The sequence below is a fragment of the Cavia porcellus genome, unplaced genomic scaffold, assembly GCF_034190915.1.
Source record: "Cavia porcellus strain 051 isolate PalLab524CR breed Dunkin Hartley unplaced genomic scaffold, mCavPor4.1 scaffold_2, whole genome shotgun sequence".
NCBI classification, from domain to species: Eukaryota; Metazoa; Chordata; class Mammalia; order Rodentia; family Caviidae; genus Cavia; species Cavia porcellus.
This window is the reverse complement of record NW_026947485.1, coordinates 29,929,183-29,956,229: the sequence shown is the minus strand read 5'-3', so window position 1 is coordinate 29,956,229 and position 27,047 is coordinate 29,929,183. Positions and strand designations below refer to the sequence as shown.

Sequence of the window (27,047 nt, the reverse complement as noted above, 5' to 3'; positions counted from 1 at the left end):
GCAACTAACAAGAAATCACCAAAGGACAGTTCAAATGTACAGAAATTTCAGTGTAACACATTTGAAGTTACTGTCATAGCTTAAGAATCAAAAAAGTTGTTATCTAACTATAGTAGAATAAAACAGGTTTTTTTTAGGACTTTGAGGTTTATGACCTAGTTTTTAAAAAATGAGGCCAGGTACATGCCTGTAATCCTAATAATTGAGAGGAGGAGGTAGGAAGATCTCAGTGAATTCAAGAGCAGTCTAAACTGCATAGTGAGACTCTGTCTCAAAAAACAAAACAAAACAAACAAGCAAAAAAGGGTATTTAAAAAATTGGTAAACCAGGACAAGGGGTCCTGCCCTGGCAAGAGTGAGGTCATGGGTTCAATCTCAATTTTCAATACCAAAACAAACAAACAAAAAAACCTGTTGGAAAACCTGATGAAGTACTCTCATCTTCTGAGTTTATAGAAGACTAGAGTTAAAATATGCAGCAATTCATGATTAACCTCAAGTCCTGAAAGAAAAAAAATGCTTTGTCATTAAAAAATAAGAAATCTGTAACCCCAGCACTTGGGAGGCTGAGGAGGGAGGGTTGTTGCAAGTTTGAGACCAGCCTGGGCTACAAAGTGAGTTCAAGACCAGTCTGAACTGCTAGGAGGGGGAGGGGGAGGGGGAGGGGGAGGGGGAGGGGGAGAAAAGAAATAGCACCTATAGCAACAAACACAGTTCTTCACATAAGCCTGATAATCTAGGAAAATATTTATTTCTTTTCCTCAAAAACAGGTGAAAATGGCTTTAAAGACATACAACAGTCTCTGACCTAGTCCTTGGGATAAGAAAAGTCACAGAGGCAAACTTTGGTGGCACTGGTTGTCCAAGGCAAAGCACTCTCCTACCTAACTTTGACCTATTTTTCCCGTTGCAGCAGTTTCTAAAGTAAAGAGAAACGTGGCAGATGTAGCATTGGTTTCGAGTACTTCTGGTTACTGTGGTCATGAAAGTGATAGCAGATTCATTAGATGTTTATTTGTTTCTGTTGGTTTTGATTTTATGTCTGTAAAGCAACTTGATCCCAATGTGAGTCTGACTACAGGGAGAGAATGGGCTGACCACAGGAATTTTAAAATATTTCTGGCAAATACTGAAATGGCTTTTGAATCTGGCTGAGCTTCCCGTGGAGCTTCATTATGGGAGAGGGAATGTGCTGATTATCCACGTCCCAGGGTGGGGGTGTGTTACTGTTTTATTTCTCCTAGTATTAATTTGCATTCTTGGGCTCTGTTTTGGTTTGTTTTGTTTTTTAACCAACGTGTCCCAGCCTGATTATTCCTAGCCACTGAGAAAATGAAATTTCTATATTGTTAGTCAAGGTATAAGCTAAGCTACTATAACAAGGAGACCCTAAAATACAGTGAATTGAGAAGAAGGAAGTTTTATGACATCTCTTAAGTTTGAGGAAAGAGGTCCAGGACTGTCCTAAGCCTTTGCTTATGGAAGCAGAGGCCCAGGTTTTGTTCAGAGACCTCCACTTCCTTCATCTTCTTGCATATTATCTCCCTGGGTGATTTTTCACCCATATAATTGAAAGTGGCTCCCTCTGTGTTTATATTCCAGTCTGTGGGAATGGGAAAGAAAATGGTCAGGGTTAGGGACTCTAGTTTTAAGCAAAAATCTGGAAGCCATGCACTAATTCTGTGCATATCCTGTTGGGGCAAATTTTATCACACAACCACAAGTAGCAAGGAAGATTAGAAATGTTTTGCTCAGTTTGATTACCAAGAATATATAATTTGATTTATATATTGATTGATTTCTTTGAGTAATCTGTCTGAGAGAGAGAGAGAGCCCTCTTCCAGCCTCTTCCTAGTGGTTTCTCACTGCTCCATGTCTTATCTCTTATCCCTGCCTCTCTCCTTTGGGCTCTGATGAAGAATTGCTAGACTGTAGCTTTGAGAGTTTAGCTCTGAGAACCATACATGAATTCAGTTCTAGGAAAATAAAATCTTCTGATTACTTAAAAAAAAAAAAGACTAATCTGTCTGAATTTAAGAATGATCTCTATGAAATGTGTTTTAATCATATTATGTGAGGAATAACAGTAAACTTGCCTTTCCTTCTTTTCAACCAGTGGTAACCCCCTATATTAAAATCTGTATTAATCATTCTTTTACTTTGAAAAAACTTATTTTTAATACATGTATATATCATCACCTTTGTTTTCTTCATTGGGCATCATCTAAATGTAGGTATGTATTTATTTTTTGTCTTTTTGAGACAAGGTCTCACTATGTAGTTCAGGCTCGGCCTTGAATTCACTTTGTTGCCTAGATTGGCCTCAAACTCATGGCAATCCTCCTGTCTCAACATCCTGAGTGCTGGGATTACAGGCATGTACCATCATGCCAGGCTGTATTTATTCTTATATGATTTGTTCAATACTGCTTTTGAGAATTGTCCATGTTGATGAGTACAACTAATATTGCATTCATTCTCACTGCTATGATAACATATGTTGTTCTGCTGGATTTTCCCCCCCAATATTTTACCATTTGAAACAACTATGCTGTGATCTTTCCTGCACAGTGTTCCTAAAAACAAAACAGACACACACATTTTCTCTAAGATAAATATCTAAGCATGGAATTACAGAAATTGTGAAACTTTACTAGGCAATATAAAATAATTGTCCAATGTCACTGACCCAGTGGACACTCATTCCAGCTATTAAGAAAATCCCATTGTTCCATCTTTTTATTGTGTCAAAGGACAAAATTACAACAATTTAAAGATTTTTTTATTAACTTCATTTTTGATTTTAGAACTAGGCAACACTTTATTCCATAAAGGATAAGTTTCCAATCCACTTACCTAACAGAAAAGGTTGGTTGTATAGACAGAAAACGGTTTGAAGCAAGCAGAAACACAAACCCATAGTGGACTGGTCATTTCATTTGATTCCCATGTAAGATGAGGACAAGCATTGCTGACTTGCAAGGGAACAACTAGAAGCCGTGTGGTGCTTCAGGAAGCCAACACCTCAGCAGGCAGGATGGAAACACAGGGACTGTGTTTCTTTCTTTCTTTCTTTCTTTTTTTTTTTTTTTTTACCAGTACCGGGGATCGAACTCACGACCACCTGCTTGCAAGGCAGGTGCTTATGCTGCTAAGCTAAATCCCCAGCCTCTGACACTGTGTTTCTTATAAAGCCAGGTCCACCATAGACTTTTCAGCAATGAAAATACATTTTTGTTTTATCTTTTTAAGCAAAGTAAAAATCTTAAAGTATTTGTGCTGTGGTCTGAATATGTATTCCAAAATTCATGTGTTTGAAACTTTTTTTTTTCTTTTTGAAATTCTGAGGATTAAACCCAGGGCTTTACCCATACAAGGTAAGCACTTTGCCACTAAGCTGCACTTCCAGCCCTACTGGGAAACTTAATATCCAGTCAAACAGCATCAGGAAGAAGAACCTTTGGAGTTGTTTAGGTTGTAAGGGTAGATTATCCATTATATAATAAATCAACTGTTTTAAGTAGGTATGAGAGAGTCATTTTGCCCTTCTGCCATGTAAAGACACAGTTTCATCTTTTGTTCTTCTGTTCTTTTGTGGAAGAACACACACAATGAAAGGCCCATATCACATGCTGGTGCCTTGACTTTAGGCTTCCTAAATTGGATAGTGTGAGGAATACATTTCTCTTCTTTATAAATTACCCGTTCTGTAATACTCTGTTGTAGAACAAAACAAAACAGACTAAGATAATTTGTGACAGAAACATGGAATTGATGTACCAGTTTGAATATAATTAATTTGATTAAATGGTTATACTGAATTCACATACTGAAAACCACATAGTAAGTAAAACAACAATAAATATGAGTATGGTTTTATAATCATAATTATTGGCAGAATCAACAAATGTTTTTTATATGATAATCAAATTCATTTAATAACTTTCTGTAATCTATATTGATTGGATAATTATTGACCACCACAATCAAAAGTAAACAGAAACACATAAATCTAGGTGTGTTCATTGCTACTGGAGTATCAGTGCTATTCTATCCCTTCAGATGACAGAGCAATGAGATATGTATGTGCATACTACTCTGAGTCCATTTACATATTGATGAACATTCCTATATGTACCCATGTGTGTCTGCATTAAGTATGAGTTCATACTGTAATCCATTTAAATGAATGTAATAGTATGAAGTTAGATATGCCCTCTGCTTCAGATACAATTCAAATATACCCTCTGCTTCAGATACAATTCAATTATAAATGTTTTGTGTTCCCATTTTTGAAACTGACTGTGACAAAGAGGTGTTTTACCTTTGCAAATATAATACCTGCAAGCACCTTCAAATACTAAAAGTTACTAACAAAGAATATTGTCATGCTTAAGAGATACAGTGTATGAAAATCTTTTAATTTATGAATCAGTACAGGGCTTCGGGGAGGAGACTACATGATGGAGTATGTAAAATATTCATCCCCTGCTCACATTCAGGCAAATGGAATCAATCCCAAAAGTACCTCCTCTTCAAAACCATTACCAGAGGCACAACAAACAAACAAACCTTCCTGCCAGACCTCCGCCCAATGTTAGCTTTGCCCGCTCTTGTTGAACCTTTCTTTGTAGTCCTAGGAGGATGCTATTCACAGGTGGAAGCCATTTGTTAAGAAATACCTATTTTTTTTTAAAAGAGTAATATAAAGAACCTAGAGGAAAACAACAATGTTCATTTTAAAAATGACAAAAGCAATCTAATTTGGTATAAAATCTCAAGAGGATCAGGACATAAATCCTAAAAGCTGATATGTTGTCATGTGTTGCAAACAGCTCTATGTCTAGGAATTGACATTGTTGAAAGACAGGGTGCACTTCAGTAAAACAGAGACAGTAGAAGGCTACACTTACTAGCTTTTATTTTTATCTTTATTTTATATCGGTATTGAGGATTGAACTCATGACCACACACTTGCAAGGCAGGTGCTTATGCTGCTGAGCTAAATCCCCAGCCTTAGGCTACACTTTCTGATTGTAAGAGATTTGTTTCAGTTAAATTCTAAAGAAACCATAAAGACAGACAACTCAAATGCTCAAAAAAAAAAAAAAAAAAAAAAAATAGTAGTCCTAATCTAGGAGACTATCCAATAGCTAAAACAAGGTTTTCCCCAACTTCCTTTCATTTGTGTCAGTTGGTGTTGGATAGAAGGTCTGGTGGAAAGATAAACAATGAAGAGAATTGTTTTTCTACCAGTTACAGATGAGTCCTGCCCTTTGTACTGGTTCCTGCAAACACTGCTACCGTACCCAAAAATATAAGAGTACCTGCTTGGAAATTATCTAATACCTGTTGTTTTCCTTTTAGTAGCTTCCAACTCCAAGGGTCACCTGACAGAGTTTAAAAACTAATCAAAGTCAATTTTACTTTTTCTGCTACTTAGATTAAAAGGGTGGGTGACTATAACCCTAGGAAAATGAATAAATTTGTTTGGGAGATAGACACCGTGGGGTTCTTTTTATTTTTTTAAAAGTTTTTTTTAAAATTTTATTTTAAAGAGCATAAAACAGAATGAAACAATCAAAACATACCAATGTAAGTGATGTAGAACTTCAAAACATTATGAAATCAACAATAGTTACCATAATGCTTTTTTTTGTCTTCAAAATAGCTGCAGATACCTTCGGACATAATAAAAATCAAACAGAACAGAATAGAGTAGAAACAATAAAAACGAAACAATGAATGCAACGAAGGACTTCAAAACCAGCCAATAGTAAATCCAAAATTACTACCATAATGTATCTTGCTGTCTTTGAAATAGCTGCTCATGCCATCAGATTCAACATAATCAAACAAAGCAAAAGAGAATAAAACCCAACCCAACAAAACAATGGAAATGATATAGAACTTCAAAACAAGACCACAGGGAATCAACAATGGTTACAACCCTGAGAAGGAGATCCTTCCTAGATGTCACCTCTATATTGTTATCTTCTGAATCTCTGACCAGACCACTGGCCCTAGACCTGCAATCAGTGAAACACCAAAGTACCACAGGTATCCAACTGCATTCTACCTTGACAGCTACCATTACAGCCTGTGTTTCTCTGGATAACCCAGTTCCCTACAGCGCGCAGTGGGAGGGGGGATTGGTATTTCTTGTTCGATAGCTCCTACACCGAAAGGGGCTGGGGTCTGGCTATCCCTGCAGCCTGTGCTAGCACTGGCTCCCAGATGGCACTTGCTTCCTGGTGTGGCCTTGATCTCTCTCCCTCCAGTCCACAAATGGCTCTCGAGGCATCAAACTCAGGACTACGCACTTGCAAGGCAGGCGCTTAAGCTGCTGAGCTAAATCCCCAGCCCTCTTTCTTTCTTTCTTTCTTTCTTTCTTTCTTTCTTTCTTTCTTTCTTTCTTTCTTTCTTTCTTTCTTTCTTTCTTTCTTTCTTTTCTTCCTTTCTTTCTTTTCCTGGTACTGGAGATTGAACCTAGGGACATGCTCTGGGTAAGCAATTTAACATCGAGCAATTCCCCCAGCCCTTTTTATTTTATTCTGAAACAGGGTCTCTTATGCAGCCTAAGATGATCTTAAATTGCAATCTATTTCAGTTTTCCAAGTAGTTGAAATTACAATTGTGCTCCACCATACCCAGCTCTGGGGGTTCCTACTGTCCTACCTACACGTCTCTTTTCTCTCCTTTTTTTGTTTCTCTTTTCTTTCTTTTTATTTTTTTTAAATGGCTAAGAATTTTATTTCACTATTTTTTTTTTTTTTTGGTCTTTTTCGTTTTTATCGGTACCAGGGATCGAACTCACGACTGCCTGCTTGCAAGGCAGGCGCTTATGCCGCTGAGCTAAATCCCCAGCCCCTTATTTCACTATTATAACATCATTTTTGAAAGTTTAAATGTTACAGCACAGTGTAAAAATTCCACTTGAGAAAGAAATGATACTTCTCCTCCAAAGGTGAACTGCCCCACCCCGTCTCGTACTGACCTGCCCACACAGAGTGTGTGCTAGGATGTGTGCACCTGTCAGGCAGGGTGAAGGCTGCCTGCCAGCTGGCCCCATCCCTCGGTTAACAGCCAAGGGGAGAATGCCAACCCCTGCCCAAATGGAGAGAGATTTATGTGGGTTTTATATTAATATATAAGAGACCAGCATCCCAGGCAACATGATTTCCATCCCCAACTCTCTCCTGCACTGAATGGGTTTGTGGAGGAAACAAGAAGAATACTCTGCTGAGGTCTCAGAATTAAAAAAAAAAAAAAAAAATTCTTGAGCAAACACTTGATTTCGGATTTGAAGTGAAATTTTGTGATAATCACAAAGAGAGAAAACTGTACATATGATAGCTGTAGGAAAGAATAGAAGAGAAAGGGATGCAAGAGGCTGGAGAAAAAAGAAAACAAAGGAGGAAGAGGGAGACTCAGCGTTATCTTGTCTAAAAGAAAAGAAGGGTCGCTGCAGCACTAGGGATTGATTACACCTGTCCTATGTATTTACTACCCCTCCCCTAGTTATAACTGAATACACAATTAGATAATAAAAACACTTCAGATATTAAACAAGTGACAGAAATAAGGCCAGCAACTATATGGAGTTAAAAAGCACAGTGTATCATCCCACCTACGCTGGCTCCCAGAGCACCTCCAGGGGTGGACAACAGGCACAATGCCCTGATGGGAAGAAGCCATCCTGCTCAGTCTCTTACCCACAACGGTGTTAGCGGTATGGGTGGCTTGCTAACTCTCCCACGGGCTCCCTGTCATACAAGCAGCCCCCACAGGAAAGTTGGAGTCAACAGCCGGTCCTGTTGATGCCACTGAACAAACCTATCTTCTAACCCTTACCATGCAGTCACTAGTATGGATCCTTAATCATGGAGACAATGCAATTCATGAGATCTTAAAAAATAAAATTGAAAGAATTCTCAGATCACTTGAGATCCTATCTCATCAAATCAATTGCCAAATGCAGCAAATGATTTCACAGCAAATGATATCGCTTCTCATTCTACTTCTGTCTACTTATTCCAAGGATTTCTAAACTGTGAAACAGCTTGGGAAGAAGGAGCAGGATGGTAACATCTAGGGCTCAGTCTCCTCCCTAAATCTGATTTCAAATACTCAAGAGCTAATATCAGTTCTTTTAGACACAGCCAAGCAGATGGAAAAGAGCAGCTACGGGCTCATTCAATTCTGTTTGCCCATATCCAGAAGCCTTAGGAAAGTGCTGAACCAGCCCCTTTCAGTGCAGGAGCTGGAGAACAAGTGTCTGGAGTCCGTACTTGTGCACGCTCCCATTCCTGCACTACCTTTCTCTAGAGGGTACATGTCTTGCTTTGGCATGCTTGGCTCCCAATCCTCTGGTTGACAGGAAACTCTGCAATTTTCCCCAAGGGTCAGAGATACAAATACGTACACCAAGCACCCAAAGATTTAGTAAATTGTCTATTTCTCTAACACACAGATAACGTATGTACTATCTTTGGATTTTAATTTACCTTTAGTCTTTGCTTACAAAATGGATGCAAGCTATAGAAGTATGTCTTGGTAAACAAGGCACAAGTTTCTAGAAATTCTACCTTCAAAGAATAACGTTATCAATTTGTTTTCAAACTTGTACTTTTTTTCAGACTTACAGAAAAACTGTTGAGTTAAATAGCATCAAATAGATTTTAAAAGTTATTACATACAGAGTAGATTTCTGTGATTGTTTTTCAACAAATGGACACTAAAATTACAAACGCTAACATCAGGAGATCTATTATTACTTAAGCATCAAAACTGGTCCGTATTTTTGGAAAGACTGGAAATTTTTGTTCTTGCCTAAAAATTGCAGCAGCTGCTGAGTGTAACAGTATGTCCTTGTTGGAGAGGAAGAAACACTTTGTCACAGCAGTCCGAAAGGGAAGTGCTGGGTGGGAAGTGTCAGAAGAAGGGCCGTAGAAAGCTACAGCCACCACCTCTCAAGCGCCCTGAGCGGTTTGGTTAACGAAGTGACTTCCAACCTTTGGGTATAAATTTAGACCCACCTTGGGGGGTGGAGCTAGAGTGCCGGAAAATTTTAGAAATCTGATTGGTTCGTACCCCTGTCTGTAAGGTGATTGACAGGCACTGTCCCGCCTGCCTGCTCCTTGCGGCGCCGCGCTCCTGGCCCCCGCGGGCGAGCGCCCGCCCAGAGCAGTAGGGGCGCATGCGCGAGCGGCTCCAAGCCTTGGCCTTGCCCATCAGACCGCCTGCGCACACGCAGTCAGTGGGCCCGCGGGGAGGCGGTGGCGGAGGTCATCGCCGGGAGGCGGGGCGGAGGCAGCATGGCAGCCTCCTTGCGGCTCCGGAGAGCCGCCTCCGGCCTCCGGTACTGGAGCCACCGGCAGCGGCCGGCAGCTGCCAGCTTTGCAGCGGGTAAGGACCTCGCGCCGCGTTTCCTGACCCCTCTTCCCGGCTGTCAGCCTCTCGCGACCAGATGGCCGAAGAGGTCTTTTCCCAGGGGTTGCTGCAGTTGGGTTGAGGTTTTAAAAAACAAAATTTTGGCATCTTCTACTGCCGCATTTCACACGTTGACACTTCCTGAAGCTCCCTCATGCCCGCGCCAGATATGCGAGTCAGTGACCTTTTTGGGACTTAGGAAGAGATGGAGAAGCGCCTAAAAGTGAAGGGAGGACTATTTGAGTTTGGGGTGTGCTTTTTTGAAGTTAGGGCCCAGAGGACACCTGGGACAGCAACAGGGTGACCCTGCACCCCCTACTGGGGGACCTCAGCTTTCCAGGGCTGCACGCTGAGTGGGCGCGCGGCGGACTGCAGGGCCCAGTTTGTGATTACCCACCTTCATTGGGTGAATGGCCCTATCTTGACTTTCCCGCAAAGTTTGTCGCCCTTGACCAGTAAGGCGGTTAGCTCGTCCCTGTTATGTAACTGTTACCTGAAAGTGGCACTTCTGTCAAATTATTAACTAAAATACTTTGAAAGTCCTCTACACTGTAGCCAGAACCAATTCTGCCCCCTGCCCCACCCCCATCATTAAGTTACAAAAGCTTACTAGGGTCGTACGAAAAGGTAGTGTTCAGAGTTCGGAGCTTTATGAAGATCCACTGAGAGAACTGATTTAGTCTTTAAATTTGCACACAAGGAATCTGAGTCTCCTTGAATAAGTGAAGTCTAGAAAATTGATTTTTCCTTATTCCTGCATTTTCCACGAAACCAGTGCTTCTCTTTAGTTGAAAAATTGCTTGATTTGTGGAGACACTATCCTTGTGTTTCTGTAAAAGTTTTGAGTTCTTACCAAGGTGCTGTTCAGCAAGATCATATTTAGGATTACAAAAAAGCCTTGGGGAGTGTAACTCAATTATAAAGTGCTTGCCTAGCAAGTACACAGCTCTGGGTTCTATATATTTCTCTGGGGATGGGGGAAGTTTTGGTATTAATGTTTTCTAAACTTTGCATGAAAAAAATACCAGGTTGGGTATTGAGTTCTGAATAGTTTCCAGTCTTGCCCCTGAGGGGAACGTAAGAATTTCCTTTCTGGCTTGAGAAAGGCAAACTCTAGAAGGGCAGGTTGTATGGATGAAAGATAACAGATGTCTGATACAGAGTGGTAGTAACAAGATAAAAATTCACAGAATGTAGTTGAACTACAAAAGGTGCTCCCCTCTTTGGAGATACTTTTAAAAAACCGACTGGTCTCTTTTCCACAGTGGTAATGCGACCATCAGTTTTCAAAAAACACCCCAATGCATAGTTCTTTCAGATTTGATTATCCGAGGAAGATGTATTTACTCTTTAGTGATTTTACAAGGTGGTGTAATGATATCTTATTGAGCCCATGATGTAGCTTTTAGAGTTATGAAAAGTCTTACATGGTAGAAGAATTTGAGGCTTAACGCTATATTTTCCTCTATAAACTGGAAGGGCTTACCTTACAATGCTTGCAGGACTACTTTATCATATGATCGTGTACTTTAGGTTTCTTTTGGCCGAAAGATGTAAGAATACAGATTTATGAAAAGTTTTATAATAGTGCTTTGGTAATGAATTTTTTTTTTTTTTTTTTTTTTTTGGTACCCAGGATCGAACTCATGACCTTGCACTTGCCAGGCAGGCGCTTATACTGCTGCGTAAATCCCAAGCGGTGATGAAGTATTTAAAACATCTCAGTTGTTTTTTTACTTGATAGAATTGTTTTACACACTTCTATTTAGTTTGCTACTAAAGAGTTAAATTATTTTGAGATGTGAGCCTAAAGAATAAACTATATACAATCTTGGAGTCTAAGGATGTTAAGAAAAAGCACCATGTTCAACTAGTAATGTTATTTAGGTGTTCTAAATTCTGTGAGATATTTGGCTCTGTGGTATGTTTAAAATGTTTATATCATATGGATGGTAATGTAACAAAGATCCATATAATTTATTTATTAGACCCAGAGTTTGCCAGTAAACAGCATATATTAATATACTTTTTTTGTTTTTGGTCTTGTTTGAGATAGGGTTTCACTATACAGTTCAGGCTGGTCTTGAACTCAGTTTGTGGCCTAGGCTGACCTCAGACTTGCAGTGATCCTCCTGCTTCAGCCTCCTGAGTGCTGGGATTACAGGCATGTGCCACCACACCCGGCTTATATTAATATTACAGCATTACATAAAATGAGAAATATACTGTGTATGTACATTGCCCATTTAATGAAAGTAAATTTTGTATTTTAAAAGGTAATGAACTTTAGTTTTAGATTTTTTTGGTACAGACTAAAAATCTTCAGATGTAGATTATACTTCTTGTAATTCACCGTACATATGGAAAAATACCTTATATTAGGTTGCCTTAAAATGACTGCCCAGGAATGGAACAGTTAAACAGCATCATATATAAAGTGGTAATACTAATGTTCTTTATTACTGGTCTTTTTTTTGTATAAAATGTGCTTTCAAAGCATTTTAACTAGCATAAATCAAGTTTACAATGGCATTTTTTCCATTTACTTTTTTCCCCCCATTTACTTCAGGTAGAGTCTCACATGAAGTTCTGACAAGTTGCATGTGGTCCTGGGACTGAAAGTTGATCTTAGACTTGTGAAATTACGTAAGGAGGACATTTATTACTAAAATGACTTGATCTAAACTATAAAGGTCTTCCTAGAGCAAGTCTTCACCCTTAGTTCAGTAACTTGTAGCATTAAGAAAAATGAAATATTTCTATCATATATTATGAAAGTCTCTATCATTTATTATGTCCTAAAACATATATGATACATGTGATACATATATGATCTACAATAGAAATGATTATAGATATGATATAGATATGTAATACAGACATACATGAAATGTATATAGGTATGGAATAGAACAACACAGTGTTGTGTATGTGCTAGTTCCCCTTATCATTCACATTAACCAGTCTGAAAGTATTAAAAGATATTTCGAGAGAGACTATATTTTCATGATTTAAAAAAATTGCCCTTTTTATTATGTTAATCTCTTACTGTGCTTAATTTATAATAAAACTTTATTACAGGTATGAATGTATACAGAAAAACACAGTGGCTTTCACTATCCATGATTTCAGATATTCACTGGAGGTCTTGGAACCTATCCTGCTTGGATAAGGGGATGAGGGAATACTACTGTATAATACAATCTTATAGTACTGTCTAATGAAAAACTTCATTAGAAGGGCTGCATGAAACGTTATAGTGATTTTTATATAATGGCTTTCCCCCCTCTAACTTGATACTTTTTCATACTTTCCAATGCTCAGAATCAACATGTATTATTTTGATAAGGAAAACCACTTTTGGAAATGTAGAATAATTAACCTATTACCAATTTTTGCATTTTGAACCTTAGAATAGACTAATTTTTGGGGGGAGTAGCATTTCAGATTACCAAAATATGGATAACTTTGCTGATATTGCATTTGAAAAACTATAATCTGTAAATTTGTGTCTTGTAAATTTAGAAATAAATGTTGCCAAGTTTTCTGGCTAGTTTCTTTACCAGTCAGCAAGTAGCACCTTTGTCTTATGTTGACTGATTCATTCCCAGCTTGGTTTTATTTATGATCTAACTTTGCTTTTACACATACTATTACTGCTAGGATTTAAGAGAAGATGCATTTTTTAGGTTTGAATGTTTTTAAGGTAATAGTAATTCTATTCTATTCCTTTGAATCTGAACTCCTTTGAATTTGGGAGCAATTCTGTGTTTGCCATGCACTCTTTTTTTTTTTGTCGTTTTCATTTTTATTGATACCCGGGATCGAACTCACGACTGCCTGCTTGCAAGGCAGGTGCTTATGCCGCTGAGCTAAATCCCCAGCCTCACCCCACTTTTTTTTGCCAGGCACTCTCGATGCTTTATCTTTGCTACAGGTTGTCTTTCTCTAGATACAGAGCATTCTCTGAATGTATCTATTCCTTCTTTAATCCTGTTTATTTCTTCTGATTCAGTCAACCACAAAGGAGGACTTGGTATAGGACTTGTTCTGTGGTGCTAATTCTTCATCATTTCTAACAAAAATAGCTGATATTTATGGACTGTCATGTGCTAGGCATTACTTAATGGTTTTTATGACTTATCTCAGGTAATCTTTATTTCCATTTAAAAAGTATTTTAGTAACATTTTAGATGTACATAATGAAAACATTCATCATAGGGAGTTTGTACCTTATATGTGATATTTGTTGCTTCTTTTTTTCCATTCCCTCTACCCTCCTTTCAATCCTCTTTCCCCTCCTCGTTTACAAAAGCTTTGTTTTCATTTTTTCCTTCTAGTCTCTGATTTTCTTGTCCTTCTTTCCTTTTCTTTCTCTTGTTTCTCTTCTCATTTGAACATTTACTTTCCATTTTCCAGTATTTATTATACATTTTGGTCCTTATTTACACTTTCAGTTTCTCATACCAGAGAAACAATAGGGGCATTTAAACATGTGTGGATGATGTATTTCACTTAAGAGTATGGTCTCCAGGTGCATCCATTTAGCTAGAAATATCTCAAACTTATCCTTCTTTATGGCAGAGTAGTACTCTATGGTATTAAAAAAAAAAAACCACACATCTTGGGGTGGGGATGAAGCTCAGCAGCACAGTGCTTGCCTGGTCAGCATGAGACCCTTCGATCAGCTCCCAGGACAAAAACCAAAAAAATCTACCACATCTTTATTCATTCATCGGTTGATGACATCTTTCCAAATGCTGCTATAATGTAGATGTTTCTATATTGCTGTAACATGATGCTTTTAATTCTTTTGGGAAGATCCCAAGAAGGGGAATGGCTGGGACAAATGTAAACTCTAGTTTTAGTTTGTTGAGGAATCTCTACACTGATGTCCACTGTGGCTGTACCCATCTACACTTTGGCCGAAAGTACAGAAGGGTTACTTTCTCTTCATAGCCCAGCCAGCCTTTGCTATTGGTTGATTTCTTGGTAATAGCCATTCTTTCTGGAGTGAGGTGGAGTCTCAGCATTGTTTTAATTTGCAACTCTTGAATGACCAGTGATATGGAATGTTTTCTCATACATTTGTTTGCTTTTTCTACTTCTTTATCTGAAAAATGTCGGTTCATGTCAGATGCCCGTTTTTGGATTGGGTCTTTAAATTTGGAGATCTGATTTTTTGAATTCTTTATGTATTCTAGGTATTAGCCCTTTGCCTGAGGAACAGCTAGAAAAAATTTATCCCTACACTGTGTGTTGTCTCTTCACTCTGTTTCTTTTGCTGGACAAGTTTGTAATGAGATAAGATCCCAGCAAGAGTCCTACCTATTCTGTCTTCCAGTAGATTTAATGTTTCCATTTTTATATTTTGATCCATTTTGATTAGCACCTGGTGAGAGATGTAAGTCTATCTGTAATCTTTGGCATGTGTAAAGCCAATTTTTCCCACACCTTTTATTAAAGAGGCCATCTTCCTTCCAGTGAAGATGTTTGGCTTCTTTGTCAAAAATAAGGTGGCTGAGCATGTCTGGAATTCTTTCCACATCTTCTAATCTGTTCCATTGATCCTCAGGTCTTGTATTTTATTTTACTATTATTATTATTATTATTTTTTTTTTTTTTTTGCCAGTACCATACTGGTTTGTTGTTGTTTTTGTTTATCACAGTTGCTTGTAATACAATTTCAAGTTGGGGATTGTTATGTCCCCTGCTTTGCCTTTGCTGCCTAGAATTGCTTTTGCTATTTTAGTTCGCTTCTGGTCCCAAATGAATTTTAGAATTGTTTTCTCTAGTTCTGTGAGATATGCTGTTGGAATTTTGATCAGGATTGCATTAAATACATGTAACTGTGTTGGAAGTGTGGCTAGTTTCACTATATTGGTTCTTTCTTCCCAAGAACAAGGGAAATCTTTTCATTTTCTGGTATCTCCTTTGATCTTTTTCAGAGTACTGTAGTTTTTAGTGTAAGGGTCTTTTGCTTCTTTTGCTAGATTGATTTCCTAGATATTTCGTTTTTTGTATGCTACTGGGAAAGGTATTGTTTCCCTAATCTCTCGGGAAGTTTGTTATTTGTGTACAGGCATGCTATTGATGTTTGGGTGTTGACTTAATATCCAGCTACATTTCTAAATTTGGTTATTAAATTTAGAAGTATTTTGGTGGAGTTTTTAGGGTCTTCATTGTAGAATATCATGTCATGCACAGATAATGATAATTCAGTTTTTTCCTTTCCTACCCTAATTTCTTTTCTTTCTTTCTCTTGTCTGAATTGCTCTGGATAATGTTTTCAGAACTGTATTGGATAATACTGGTGACAGTGGATATCCTTGTCTTGTTCCTGATTTTAGAGTGAAAGCTTTCTGTTTTTGTCCATTTAGTATGATGTTAGTTGTTGGTTTGTCATAGATAACTTTTATCAGATGACGATAAAGACCATCTATTTCAATTGCTTTGGGATTTTTATGTTGAATGGGTGTTGGACTTTGTCAGATATTTTTCCTGCATCTGTTGAGATGATCATATGATTTTTATCCTTGGCTCAGTACATGCAATGTGTTACGTTTATTGATTTGTGTATACTGAACTATCTGTGCATCCTTGTGATGAATTATACCTTGTCATGGTCTATAATCTTGATGATTTGCTGCATTCTGTTTGCTGGTAGTTTATGATTTTGCATCAGTATTTATTAGAGAGATTGGCCTGTAGTTCTCTCTCTCTTTTCTTTTTTTTTTTTTTTTTTTGATCTTCCTCTGGTTTTAATATCATGTAATTGTCATACTGTAACTATAAAGCACCACCATACTGGTCTGTATGCGCCGTCACCCTGGTAACCTGTTTGCTGTGTTAAGCTTTGTTCCCTTTGTGAAGGACAATTGTCAGTCGACCTTGAGTTACCTATATTCCTCTCAACCTTTGTTTCCCTTTTATGAAAGATAGTTGATTCTAAAATTAGTAGACAAAGGGCTGTAAATTCTTGTAAAGAAGAAAATGGCTGACCACCAACTGCGAAACTTCTCTGCCCTCAAGCAAAGGGAAACAAAGGTCTTCTTCATTTACTTTGTTGTTGTTCTTTTTATAAAAGTCTGTCAGAATTTTAAACCAGTTACACAGCTTTGCAAACTCCAACTGCACTGTGTCGCTGGTTGCCAGGATAAATAAAAAGCACTCCTTTTTCTTTAGAAAGACGTCTTGCCCTGTTTTTTGGACAGCATTTTGGGGTCTCGTTTTTGGGGTACAACAGTAATGCTTGCTTCCAGGAATGAATTTGGGAGTGTTGCTTCCTTTTCAATTTTATTAGAGTTTGACAAGTAGCAGCATTAAGTCTTCTCTAAATTTCTTGTACAATTCAGCAGTGAATCTATCAGGGAATGGGCTTTTTGTTGGTAGGTTTTAAATTACATCTTTAATTTCACTGACTAATAATTGGTTTATTTAGAATTTTTATGTCTTCTTGATACAGCTTTGATAATTCTTGTGTATCTAGAAATCTATCCATTTCTTATGTAGTTTTCATCTTATTAGAATACAAGTTCTCAAAGTTAGTATTGATGATTTTCTGGATTTCTGCAGCATGTGTTGTGATTTTATTTTTTCATTCCTAATTGCATGGATTTGAGTTTCTTTTTTTGATAAGGTTAGATAAGGGTTTGTTGATTTTATTAAATTTTTCAAAGAACCAACTCTTCAATTCATTGATTCTTTGTATTGTTTTTTTAGTCTCCATTAATTTCTGCTCTGATCTTTACACTGTCCTCCCTCCTTTGGACTTGACTTGCTTTTCTTTTTCTAGAATCTTGAGGTTCAGCATTAGGTTGTTTATTTGAGCTTGCTTTGTTTTTCTAATATGAGAATTCACCACTATAAATTTCCCTCATAGAGCTGCTTTCATTGCATCCTATGAGTTGTGATACGTTGTACTGGCGTTATTATGTATTTATTTTTGGTACTGGGCATTGAATTTACGAGCTTGCCCTTGCCAGGCAGGCACCTACTCCACTAAGCTAAATCCCTGGCCCCTGGCATTATTATTTAATTGTGGAAACTATCTGTTTCTTCTTTTTTTTGTCGTTTTCCTTTTTATCGGTACCAGGGGTCGAACTCACGACTGCCTGCTTGCAAGGCAGGCGCTTATGCCGCTGAGCTAAATCCCCAGCCCCTATCTGTTTCTTCTTATAAATTCATGGAAGATTTTAAACATCACACCATCAATGACCTTTTATTTTTTGACCTTTGACCAACTAGTTCTACTACTGCTACCAACATCTTTGTTCCAACTGTGCCATAGACAAAAATGGCAAAAGGAAAAATGAACCCATCTTTTCAAATTTCATCTTCATTGATACTCATATTGGCTCATCAAGCATTGACTTCATTGCTCTTGACCTCCTGAACCTCAGCAACAATCAGTACTCTACTTCAGTTTGTCTAGGATCTTATCACTTGGGATTTTTGTTTGCCAAGATTTCATAAGAACTAGCTTTCTGGCTTATAGAATTCCCCATGTGACTCCCATTCTGCTAATTGATTAGCTGTTTATCCTCATCATTACACCTGTTTTTTTGATGCCCTCTTAGATATTGTTTTGGCTACTTTTTTCTTGTTACTGAGACAAAATACCTGATGCACAAAATGAAGAAAGGGTTAATTTAGCTTACAGTTTGTGGAGGTTTCATATTTAGCTGACTCCAAGGCAAGGTGATGTGACACAGGGGCAATTGTTCATGGCCCCGGACCAGAAGTGACAAGAGAAAAAACATAAAAGGGGCAAAAGGGCGGGGCATGCTTCTTTTTCTTCCTTATACTGTGTATAGGTTATCTGCCCCAGGATGGGTGCAACACTAACCTCACCAATCCCAGCACTAGATGGCGAACCAATCACAAATGCTAGATTCAGTTATCTTCAAAGGGCCCCCCCATGTTTGCGTGAGGCTTTGGGGGGATATCCAGACACAAACCATAACAGATAAACTTTCTCGTTAAGTACCTTTCTATGTTTGTTTATATCCAGCCTCAAGTGTATTTTTTCCCAAATGTGTTTGTAATTAGGCATTGTATTGATACTTTATTTTTTTTTTTTTGATACCGGGAATTGAACTCAGGACCTTACACTTGCCAGGCAGGTGCTGTGCTGCTGAGATATATTCCTGGGCTTGATACCTTTGATATATCCTAAATTTTTTTCCTTCTTGGTCTTCTACACTAACTGAGTAATAGCCATGGTCTGTGGTCTATGTCTTCTCCCTGGATGCCATTAGATGATGATTTTGAGAACCTCAGAAATTTGGATTCTTATTGATTTCCTATTACATTTTCACATTTTCCATAACACTTTAGATCTTTGCCTTAGGGCTGGCAGCCCCTGACCTAGACATTTGGCAGAAATGTCAGTTGGTTTAGTCAGCTTGACACTTGACCCTGAATCTGAGAGGACTTTTGGAGAGTCAGCTGCAATTGTTATAACTGGTTGCTATAACAGTTAACTTTTGTTTTAACACCATTGTTACTCTGTAATTGCTTTAAAACTGGCTTTTATCTCCATGTGCCTATTTAATGAAACCCCTAGTTACTAGTTATTCACATAACACTTACTAAATGCTCAGTGTGCCATTTCATTTGTTTCATGTTACGAAATTTTGAGTTTTTCATGTAAGAAAAATCACATGATATTTAACCTGTGTCTTATATATTTTATTTAACAGTATGTTTTTAGGCTGCATCTATTTTCCTTTAAATGACTTAAATTTATCCTTCTTCATGGCTCTGATGGACATGCGGGCCATTTCTATGATTTAGCTATTGTGAATTGTGCTTCTATAGACAGGAGTATGCATATATCATTGTAATATGATGTCTTTAATTCTTCTGGAACGATATCCAGAGAGTTATAGCTGAGTTGAATGGAATTTCTGATTTTACATTTTGATGAATCTCCATACTGATTTCAGTAGTGGTTATAGTAGTTTACATTCACTCCAACAATGTAGAAATGTTCATTTTTCCCTATCACCTCACCAGCATTTGTCATTTTTTGAGTTCTTGGTGATGGCCATTCTTTCTGAAGTAAAATAGAATCTCGGGGTTGTTTTTATTTGCATTTTTCTTAGGATCAAAGATGCTGAACATTTTTTTCATGTATTTATTGGTCATTTGTACTTCTTCTGAGAATTACCTGTTAAATTGCCCATATTTGGACTGGGTCTTTTTTTTTTGAGGCATATCTAGTTTCTTGAGTTCTTTATATATTGTAGGTATTAGTGCTCGGTGTTAGGGGTAGCTGATAAAAAATTTTTTCATTGTTCCTTCACTCTGTAGATTATTTTCTTTGCTGAGCGGGAGCCTTTAAATGCAATATAATCCCCATTTGTTGATTCCTGGTGTTATTTCTTCTGCAATGGGGGTTCTGTTCAGAAAGTCTTTGCCTGTGCCTATATTTTTAAAATCTAATTTATCTGCCAGCAGATTCAATATTTCTGCTTTAATATCTAGGTTGTTGACCCATATTTTGTTTTTGGTACCAGAGATCGAACTCAGGACTGCACGCTTGCAAGGCAGGTGCTTATGCTGCTGAACTAAATCCCCAGCCCCATGTTGATCCATATTGATGTTATTTTAGTATGGGATGAGAGATAAAGGTCTTAATTCATTCTTTTGCATGTTAAAACCAGTTTTCCCAGTACCATTTGTTGAAGAGGCTGTTCTTTCTCCAGCGTATATTTTTGACCCCTTTGTCAAAGACCAGATAGCTGAATGTGCCTGGGGTTATTTCTACAACCTTTGTTCTGTTCCATTTATCTGCATGTCTGTTTTTGTGATATTACTGTGCTGCTTTTAGCACCATAGATCTGAAATATAACTTGATGTATAGGATTGTAAGGCCTCCTACTTTGCTCTCGTTGCCCAGAATTGTTTTTGCTATTTGGATTTCTTCTCATTTCATGTAAATTTTAATATTGCTTTATCTAGTTCTTTTTTATTTTTATTTTTTGTTGGTACTGGGGATCGAACTCATGACCTTGTGCTTGCCAGGCAGGCACCTGTGCTGCTGAGCTAAATCCTGTGCTCCTTTTTTTTCTAGTTCTATAGAGAATGCTGTTGGTATTTTGACTGGGATTGCATTAAATGTATATATCAGTTTTGGTAATATGGCCATTTTGACAATATTTAGTTTTACCTATCCAGGAACAGATCTTTCCATTTTCTGATGTCCTCTTCAATTTCTTTCTTCAGGATACTGTAGTTTTTATTATCAAGGTTTTTCGCTACCTCGGTTAAATTAATTTCTAAGTATTTTTAAATTTTTTAAAGATATTATTTTCATAATTCTTTTTTGGTCAATTCATTGTTGATATACAGGAATGCTAGTGATTTTTGTGTATTTATTTCATATCCTGCTACTTTGTTGAATTATTTTCGTTAGTTCTACAAATCTTTTGGTGGGCTTTTTTGGGTCTTCTGTGTAAAGCATCATGTCATCCATGAATAAGGATAGTCTGACTTCTTCTTTTCCTGTACATATATTCATTTTATTCTTTCTCTTGCTTGATTGCTCTAGCTAAATTTTTGAGTACTATATTGAGCAGGAGTGTTTTAGAGTAGACATCCTTGTCTTGTTCTTGATTTTAGAAGGAAAGCTTTAAGATTTTCTCTATTTGGTATGATGTTGGCAGTGAGTTTGTCGTAAATGGCTTCTGTAAGTTTAAGGTAAAGTCTTCCTAGGCCTATTTTTCTCAAAGTTTTTATCATCAGTGGATGTTGGATTTTCTCAAAGGCAGATCAGGTGATTGTTATCCTTGCTTCTGTTTGTGTGATGTACTGTATTACGTTTATTGATTTACATATGTTAAATCATCACTGCATCCCTGAGATGAAGCCTTCTTGGTTGTGATGTACTGTATATGATCTTTTTACTGATTTATTATATTTTATTTTCCAGTATCTTCCAGTTGAAGATTTTGCATCTATTTTCTTTAAGGAGATTGGCCTGTGTTTTCTCTTTTCTTTTCTTTCTTTCTTTTTTGTTGTTGTTAAATGTTTGTTTAGTTTTGGTATCAGGGTAATGCTAGGGATGTGTTTGGTAGTACTCTTTCCTTTTCAGTTTCATTAGAGAGTTGGCATTAGGTCTCCCCTAAAGTTCTAGTTCATTATGTGATGAACCCATTGAGTTCTGAGGTTTTCTTTTTTGTTAGAGTTTTTATTACCACCTCTGTTTTGTTGCCAGTTATTGTCTATTCAGTTTTTATATCTTCTTGGTTTAGTTTTGGTAATTCATATGTGTTTAGGAATTTCTCTATTTTATTTTATTGAGAATAAAACCAAACAAAATGAAACAGAATAAAGCCAATCAAAACAAAACTATGAAAGCAATACAGGACTTCAAAACAAGTTAATAGGAAATCAACAATGGCTACCACAATGCTTCTTGTTATCTTCACAATAGTTGTCTATACCATCAGACATAATGAAATCCAACAAAACAAGACAGAATAAAACCTAACAAAACAAAGTAATGAAAACGATACAGGACTTCAAAGCAAGATAGTAGGAAATTAACAGTGGCTATCACCTTCCCTTTTAAACATTTCCACCCCTTTCACTTTCACAATATCTACTGTACATTTTGGATCCCACTATCTCCTTTAGGTTTTTTTTTTTTTTTGTCTTTTTGAGACAGGGTCTCTATGCAGTTCAGGCTGACCTTGAACTCACTTTGTAGCCCAGGCTGGTCTCGAATTCACAATGATCCTCCTGTCTCAGTCTCCTGAGTGCTGGGATTACAGGTGTGAGCCATCATGCCCGGCTAACTCCTTTAGTTTTTTATACTAGAGAGACAACACAATGTTCACCTATATGAGTCTTAACCAATTCATCCATGAGCATGAACTCAAGTTGCATCCATTTACCTACAAGAGCCCTGAGATTATCTTTCTTTGTAGCTGAGCAACTTTCCGTTGTATAGAAACCCCATAGCTTTCAGTCCATTCTGATTGATGGGTAAATTACCCTTGCTTTTTTCTGGGTCCCCATCACATGAAACATTATCTTCTCTCTTCTGACCTTCAGTCCATGAATTTCCTTCTGAGTCAAATATGTTTCTTCTATATAAATATAGTATATTTTTATTTTTTATTTTAAAGAGGATAAAACCAAGGGAAACAGAATAAAACCAATCAAAATAAACCAGTATAGGTGATACAGAACTTAAAAACCTTACAGAATCAGCAGTGCCTTTTGTTGTCTTCCGAATAGCTGCAGATACCTTCGAACATAGTAAAAATTGAACAGAACAGAATAGAAACAATGAAAACAAAACAGTAAAGGTAATAAAGGACTTCAAAATAAGCCACTAGTAAATCCAAAATAGGTATCATAATATGGCTTGCTATGTTTTAAATAGCTGCTCAAGCCATCAGATTTAAACAAAAGAGAATAAAACCCAACCCAACAAAACAATGAAAATGATAGTTTCCAGCTGGGTATCCTTCCTGGTGAGACCTTGTTCTTTCCCTCTTCATTTCTTGAATGCCACTGACTTAGGGAGAGAGGCGTGGGTCTGGCTGTCCCCACTCTGGCAGCAGCTCACGCATGACACTGGTTTCCAGGCGGGGATCACCTCCTGGTGAGGCCTAGTTCTCTCCCTCCACAGTCCGTGAATGGTGCTGGCTCATGGAGAGGGGCTTGGGTCTGGCTGTCCCTACCCTGGCAGCGGCCTATGTGCGGTGCTGGTTACAGCAGGTTGATGGATCCTGTTTCCTGATTCACTCTGCCTATGTTTCTTTTTATTGGTGAGTTGAGCGCATGTACATTAATGGCTGTGACTGATATACCCTGGCTTACCTCTGCTGTGCTATCCTCCTGCCATTGACCCCCACTCTTCCCCTCTGTTCCATTGCCTCCTCTGCTTGGCAGTCCCCCTCTGCTGCTGTTCCTGAAATGTGGTCATTTTTCTCTCTCGCTATCCTTCAGCACTTTTTATAGGGTTGGTTTGGTGGTCATGAATTTCTTCAGTTGTTCTTTATCATGGAAGTATCTTATTTCTCCATTAATTTTGAAAGATAGTTTTGCAGAGTATATCAATCTGGGTTGGAAGTTGTTTTCTTTCAGGACTTGAAACACTTTACTCCAAGCTCTTATTAACCTGATAGTTCATGTTGAGAAGCCTACCGTGATTCTGATGGGTTTTCCTTTGTAAGTGATGTTTCTTTTCTCTAAAAGCCTTTAATATTCTGTTCTTGTGCTGAATTTCTAGGATCTTAAATATATGTCTGGTATAGATTTATTTTGATTATGGCTAATTGGAGTTCTATATGCCTCACATATCTGATGTCAGGCCTTTTCCCATGCCTGGGAAATTTTGTGCTCTTACAATCAGTAATAGCTTTTTATGTCATTTGTGTTGACCCCTGGTTTTTTCTCCGACACTTATCAATAATATTTTTCTTTGTGTTATCTTGCAGCTGTTGAATTGTTATTTCCTGGTTCCTTGTTATTTTTTAAGAGATACTTCCTTTCATGAACTTTCCAGCTGCAAGTGTGTCTTCAAGGTCTGAAAGTCTATTTTCAGTTTCTTTCAAGTGGTTTTGCCAGCTTTCAGTGGAGTTCTTTTTTTTGTACTGGGGATCAAATTCACAGTCATGCAAGGCAGGCGCTTATGCCACTGAGCTAAATTTCTGGCATTTCAATTGAGTTTTTAATTTCCTGAATATCTCTTTGAATCTGTTTCATGGATTGTAATTCTTTCCTATATTGTTTGTTCAAGATTCCCATCATTTTCCTATGCTTCTCTGTTTTATCTATCTCTTCTTTAGATATGCTCAGCAGGAATTTCTCCATTTCTCCCATGTATTGGGATATAGGGGTTTTTGTTGTTGTTTTGTTTTTGTACTGGGAATTGAACTCATCCTTCCTCATCCTCCATATTAGAGTCACATTACTTGTTCTACTTTTAATCTCCTGCTGTTTTGTTTCACTGGCAAGCAAATGGGGAGCAGTGTTATACTGTGGTTATAGGTGGAGAATCTGGAGTCAGATTGGATGGATTTAAATTTTGGTTTTATAGCTTAGTAAAATTTGAAGCACTTTAGTTATAACTTGTTAACCATCAGAGTTCTCAATTGAAAGATAGGCTAAAAGGAAATATATAATGTTTAGTGCAATGTCTGGTATGTGATAAAAGTATAGTAAATATTAACTGTTACTGTTACTCATACTACTTTGGGCTTTCCTAGTTTGCCTACCTTCAGTCTCTTACCCTCGAAGGTAGGTCAAATGCTAACTTCTTCAACCTCCCAAACCATAAATTCTCCTTCTGTATCAGTGTTAAATTTTTTTTTTAATCCTTACTTGTCATGTGTTATTGTTTGAGTGTATTCTCAAGAGAATAAAACCCAACCCAACAAAACAATGAAAATGATAGTTTCCAGCTGGGTATCCTCTTGAATTTTAAGATTGTTGAAGGCTAGAACTATGTCTCATTTGTATCTCTGTAGCATTTGGGGCTGCACATATGAACAATTGCTTAGCATTTGTTGAGTGTGTGACTGAATTGTGGTTCTACCTTGCCATATTTGTTACGTATTTCACCTAAAGTAGTTGCCTGTTAAATTAATTTCCTTTAAAATAGTCTTCCTAGTTTCTAATGTTTTTAGGTTGTTAAATTACACCTTTCCAACCTTAACAGAGTTGTTTGGCACAGTAGTGCTGTATTTTCTCTTAGTCTATTTTTTATTTATTTATATTTATTTTGGTACCAGGTATTGAACTCACAACCTTGAGCTTGCCAGGCAGGCACTTATACCACTGAGCTAAATCCCAGGCTATTTTTTGTTACTTGCTTATGAATGAACATGAGATTTCTTACAAAATATAATTCTAATTCTATTTAATTTCAAAATTAAATTCCAATTAGGTGTCTTCTTCTGTCATGGAACTCCAGAAAAAGAGACAAATCTTCCACATTTAATGGGATTGGTAGAGTCACCTATCACATTAAAAGGAATTAAATATACTTCTAACCCTTTAAGATCTCTGTTGGTTAAGCATTGAAGGCACAAATAATTTGCTTTTAGGAAATCTTATTATATTTAGATTAAGTTTACGGGAGAGCAGGGATCAATCATTTGAGATTATCTGAAATTTAAGAGTGATTAATTGTCGCACTGCATAATGTTAAACCTGGATTCTGTGAACGAAAAAGGAAAAATAAAGCTGGCACGGGAGGTGTTCTTGCTTCCTTCACTAGCTTGTGAGCTTTCCTGTAAAGGAAAGGAGCACGTCATTCTGTCTGTCTCCAAGCTCTGGCAGTGAATATTTGTTGAGTGGTGTTTGTTGAGTCTTGTTCCAAAGACTGGGAGATTGTATCTGATGTTATTTCTGTGGTATTGTAAAAATTTCTTCTTCTTCTTGTTTGTCTTCGTCGTCTTCCTCTTCGTCTTTCTCTTCTTCTTCCTCCTTCTTCTGCTTGTTTTCGTATTCTCTTACATTATTTTGAAATTGTGTTTCCCCCAGTATGGTTTTGAAAAGTCTTTTATAAAAAAGAAAAAATAAAACCAAGTCTCATGTACAGCTTGAAGAGCTTTTCTTTCTCTCTCCCCCTCTCTTTTCTCTCCTCTCCTCTCCTCTCCTCTCCTCTCCTCTCCTCTCCTCTTCTTTCTTTCTAACTTTTTTCTAAAGGTATAATGTTGTTTGGTCAAAGCCCACACACTATTACCCTTGTCACTGAAGGCTTATGGAAGCATTTGCTTCTTTACCTAGGACTACATTTATAAAATGATAACTTTGGTTGAAATACATGCTTTGGGGGTAACATCTTATTAAGTTTTTTGGGAGTAGTAGTGTTGGGAATTGAACCCAGGGCCTTGTACATGCTGAGTACCTGCTGTACTGCTAAGTTACAGCCCTAGCCCAATTTTTTTTTTCTTGTCTTTTTTGAGACGGGGTCTCGCAATGCAATTCAGGCTGGCCTTGAGCTCACTTTGTAACCCAGGCTGGTCTTGAACTCGCAACAATCCTCCCACCTCAGCCTCCTGAGCGCTGGGATTACAGGCGTGAGCCACCACGCCCGGCACCTAGCCCAATATTTGATTTTATACTATTGGAGGGGATGCTTTCAGTAACTGGGAGGGGGAGTTCTTGGGCCTAGTCCAAGATACACGTCTTTCAGTGTTTTAGACGCATTCATGAGTGAGCTAATATAGATACAAGAAATCCAAAATACATCATATAATAGGTAACATATAAAATGTGTTTTATAAATGATAACATTACTGAGTTTATTGTTAAAAATTTTATTTTATTTATTGTTAAAAAGAGGGACATTATAGAAAAAAGATTACCTAAAATTTTAATGTTTTCTAGAAAACTAATTGCAACTTTCTTTGTTTGTACACTGTTGATATCTTTTAATATTATTGAGTCATTTTAAGATTAGCTTTTATAAATTTTCTCTAATAGAAAATACTGAGTAGGGGCTGAGGATTTAGCTCAGTGGCATAAGTGCCTGCCTGGCAAGCGCACAGTCATGAGTTTGATCCCCAGTATTGAAAAAAAAAAAAAAAAAGAAAGAAAGAAAATAGCTGAGTAAATGTTTATAATAAAAATGTTATTTGCCCTTA

At 37.4% G+C, this 27,047-nt stretch overlaps 1 protein-coding gene across 1 annotated transcript in view; it reads left to right on the top strand.

The window, feature by feature from the left end:
* Positions 1 to 9,234: 9,234 nt before the first annotated feature.
* The window catches only part of Hibadh (3-hydroxyisobutyrate dehydrogenase), a 116,128-nt gene continuing 98,315 nt past the window's right edge, over positions 9,235 to 27,047 (top strand). Inside the window, exon 1 of the mRNA XM_063239897.1 lies at positions 9,235 to 9,408. Within this exon, the coding sequence (XP_063095967.1) occupies positions 9,318 to 9,408 (91 nt within the window). The 5' untranslated portion in view covers positions 9,235 to 9,317. The remainder of the gene's footprint in view (positions 9,409 to 27,047) is intronic.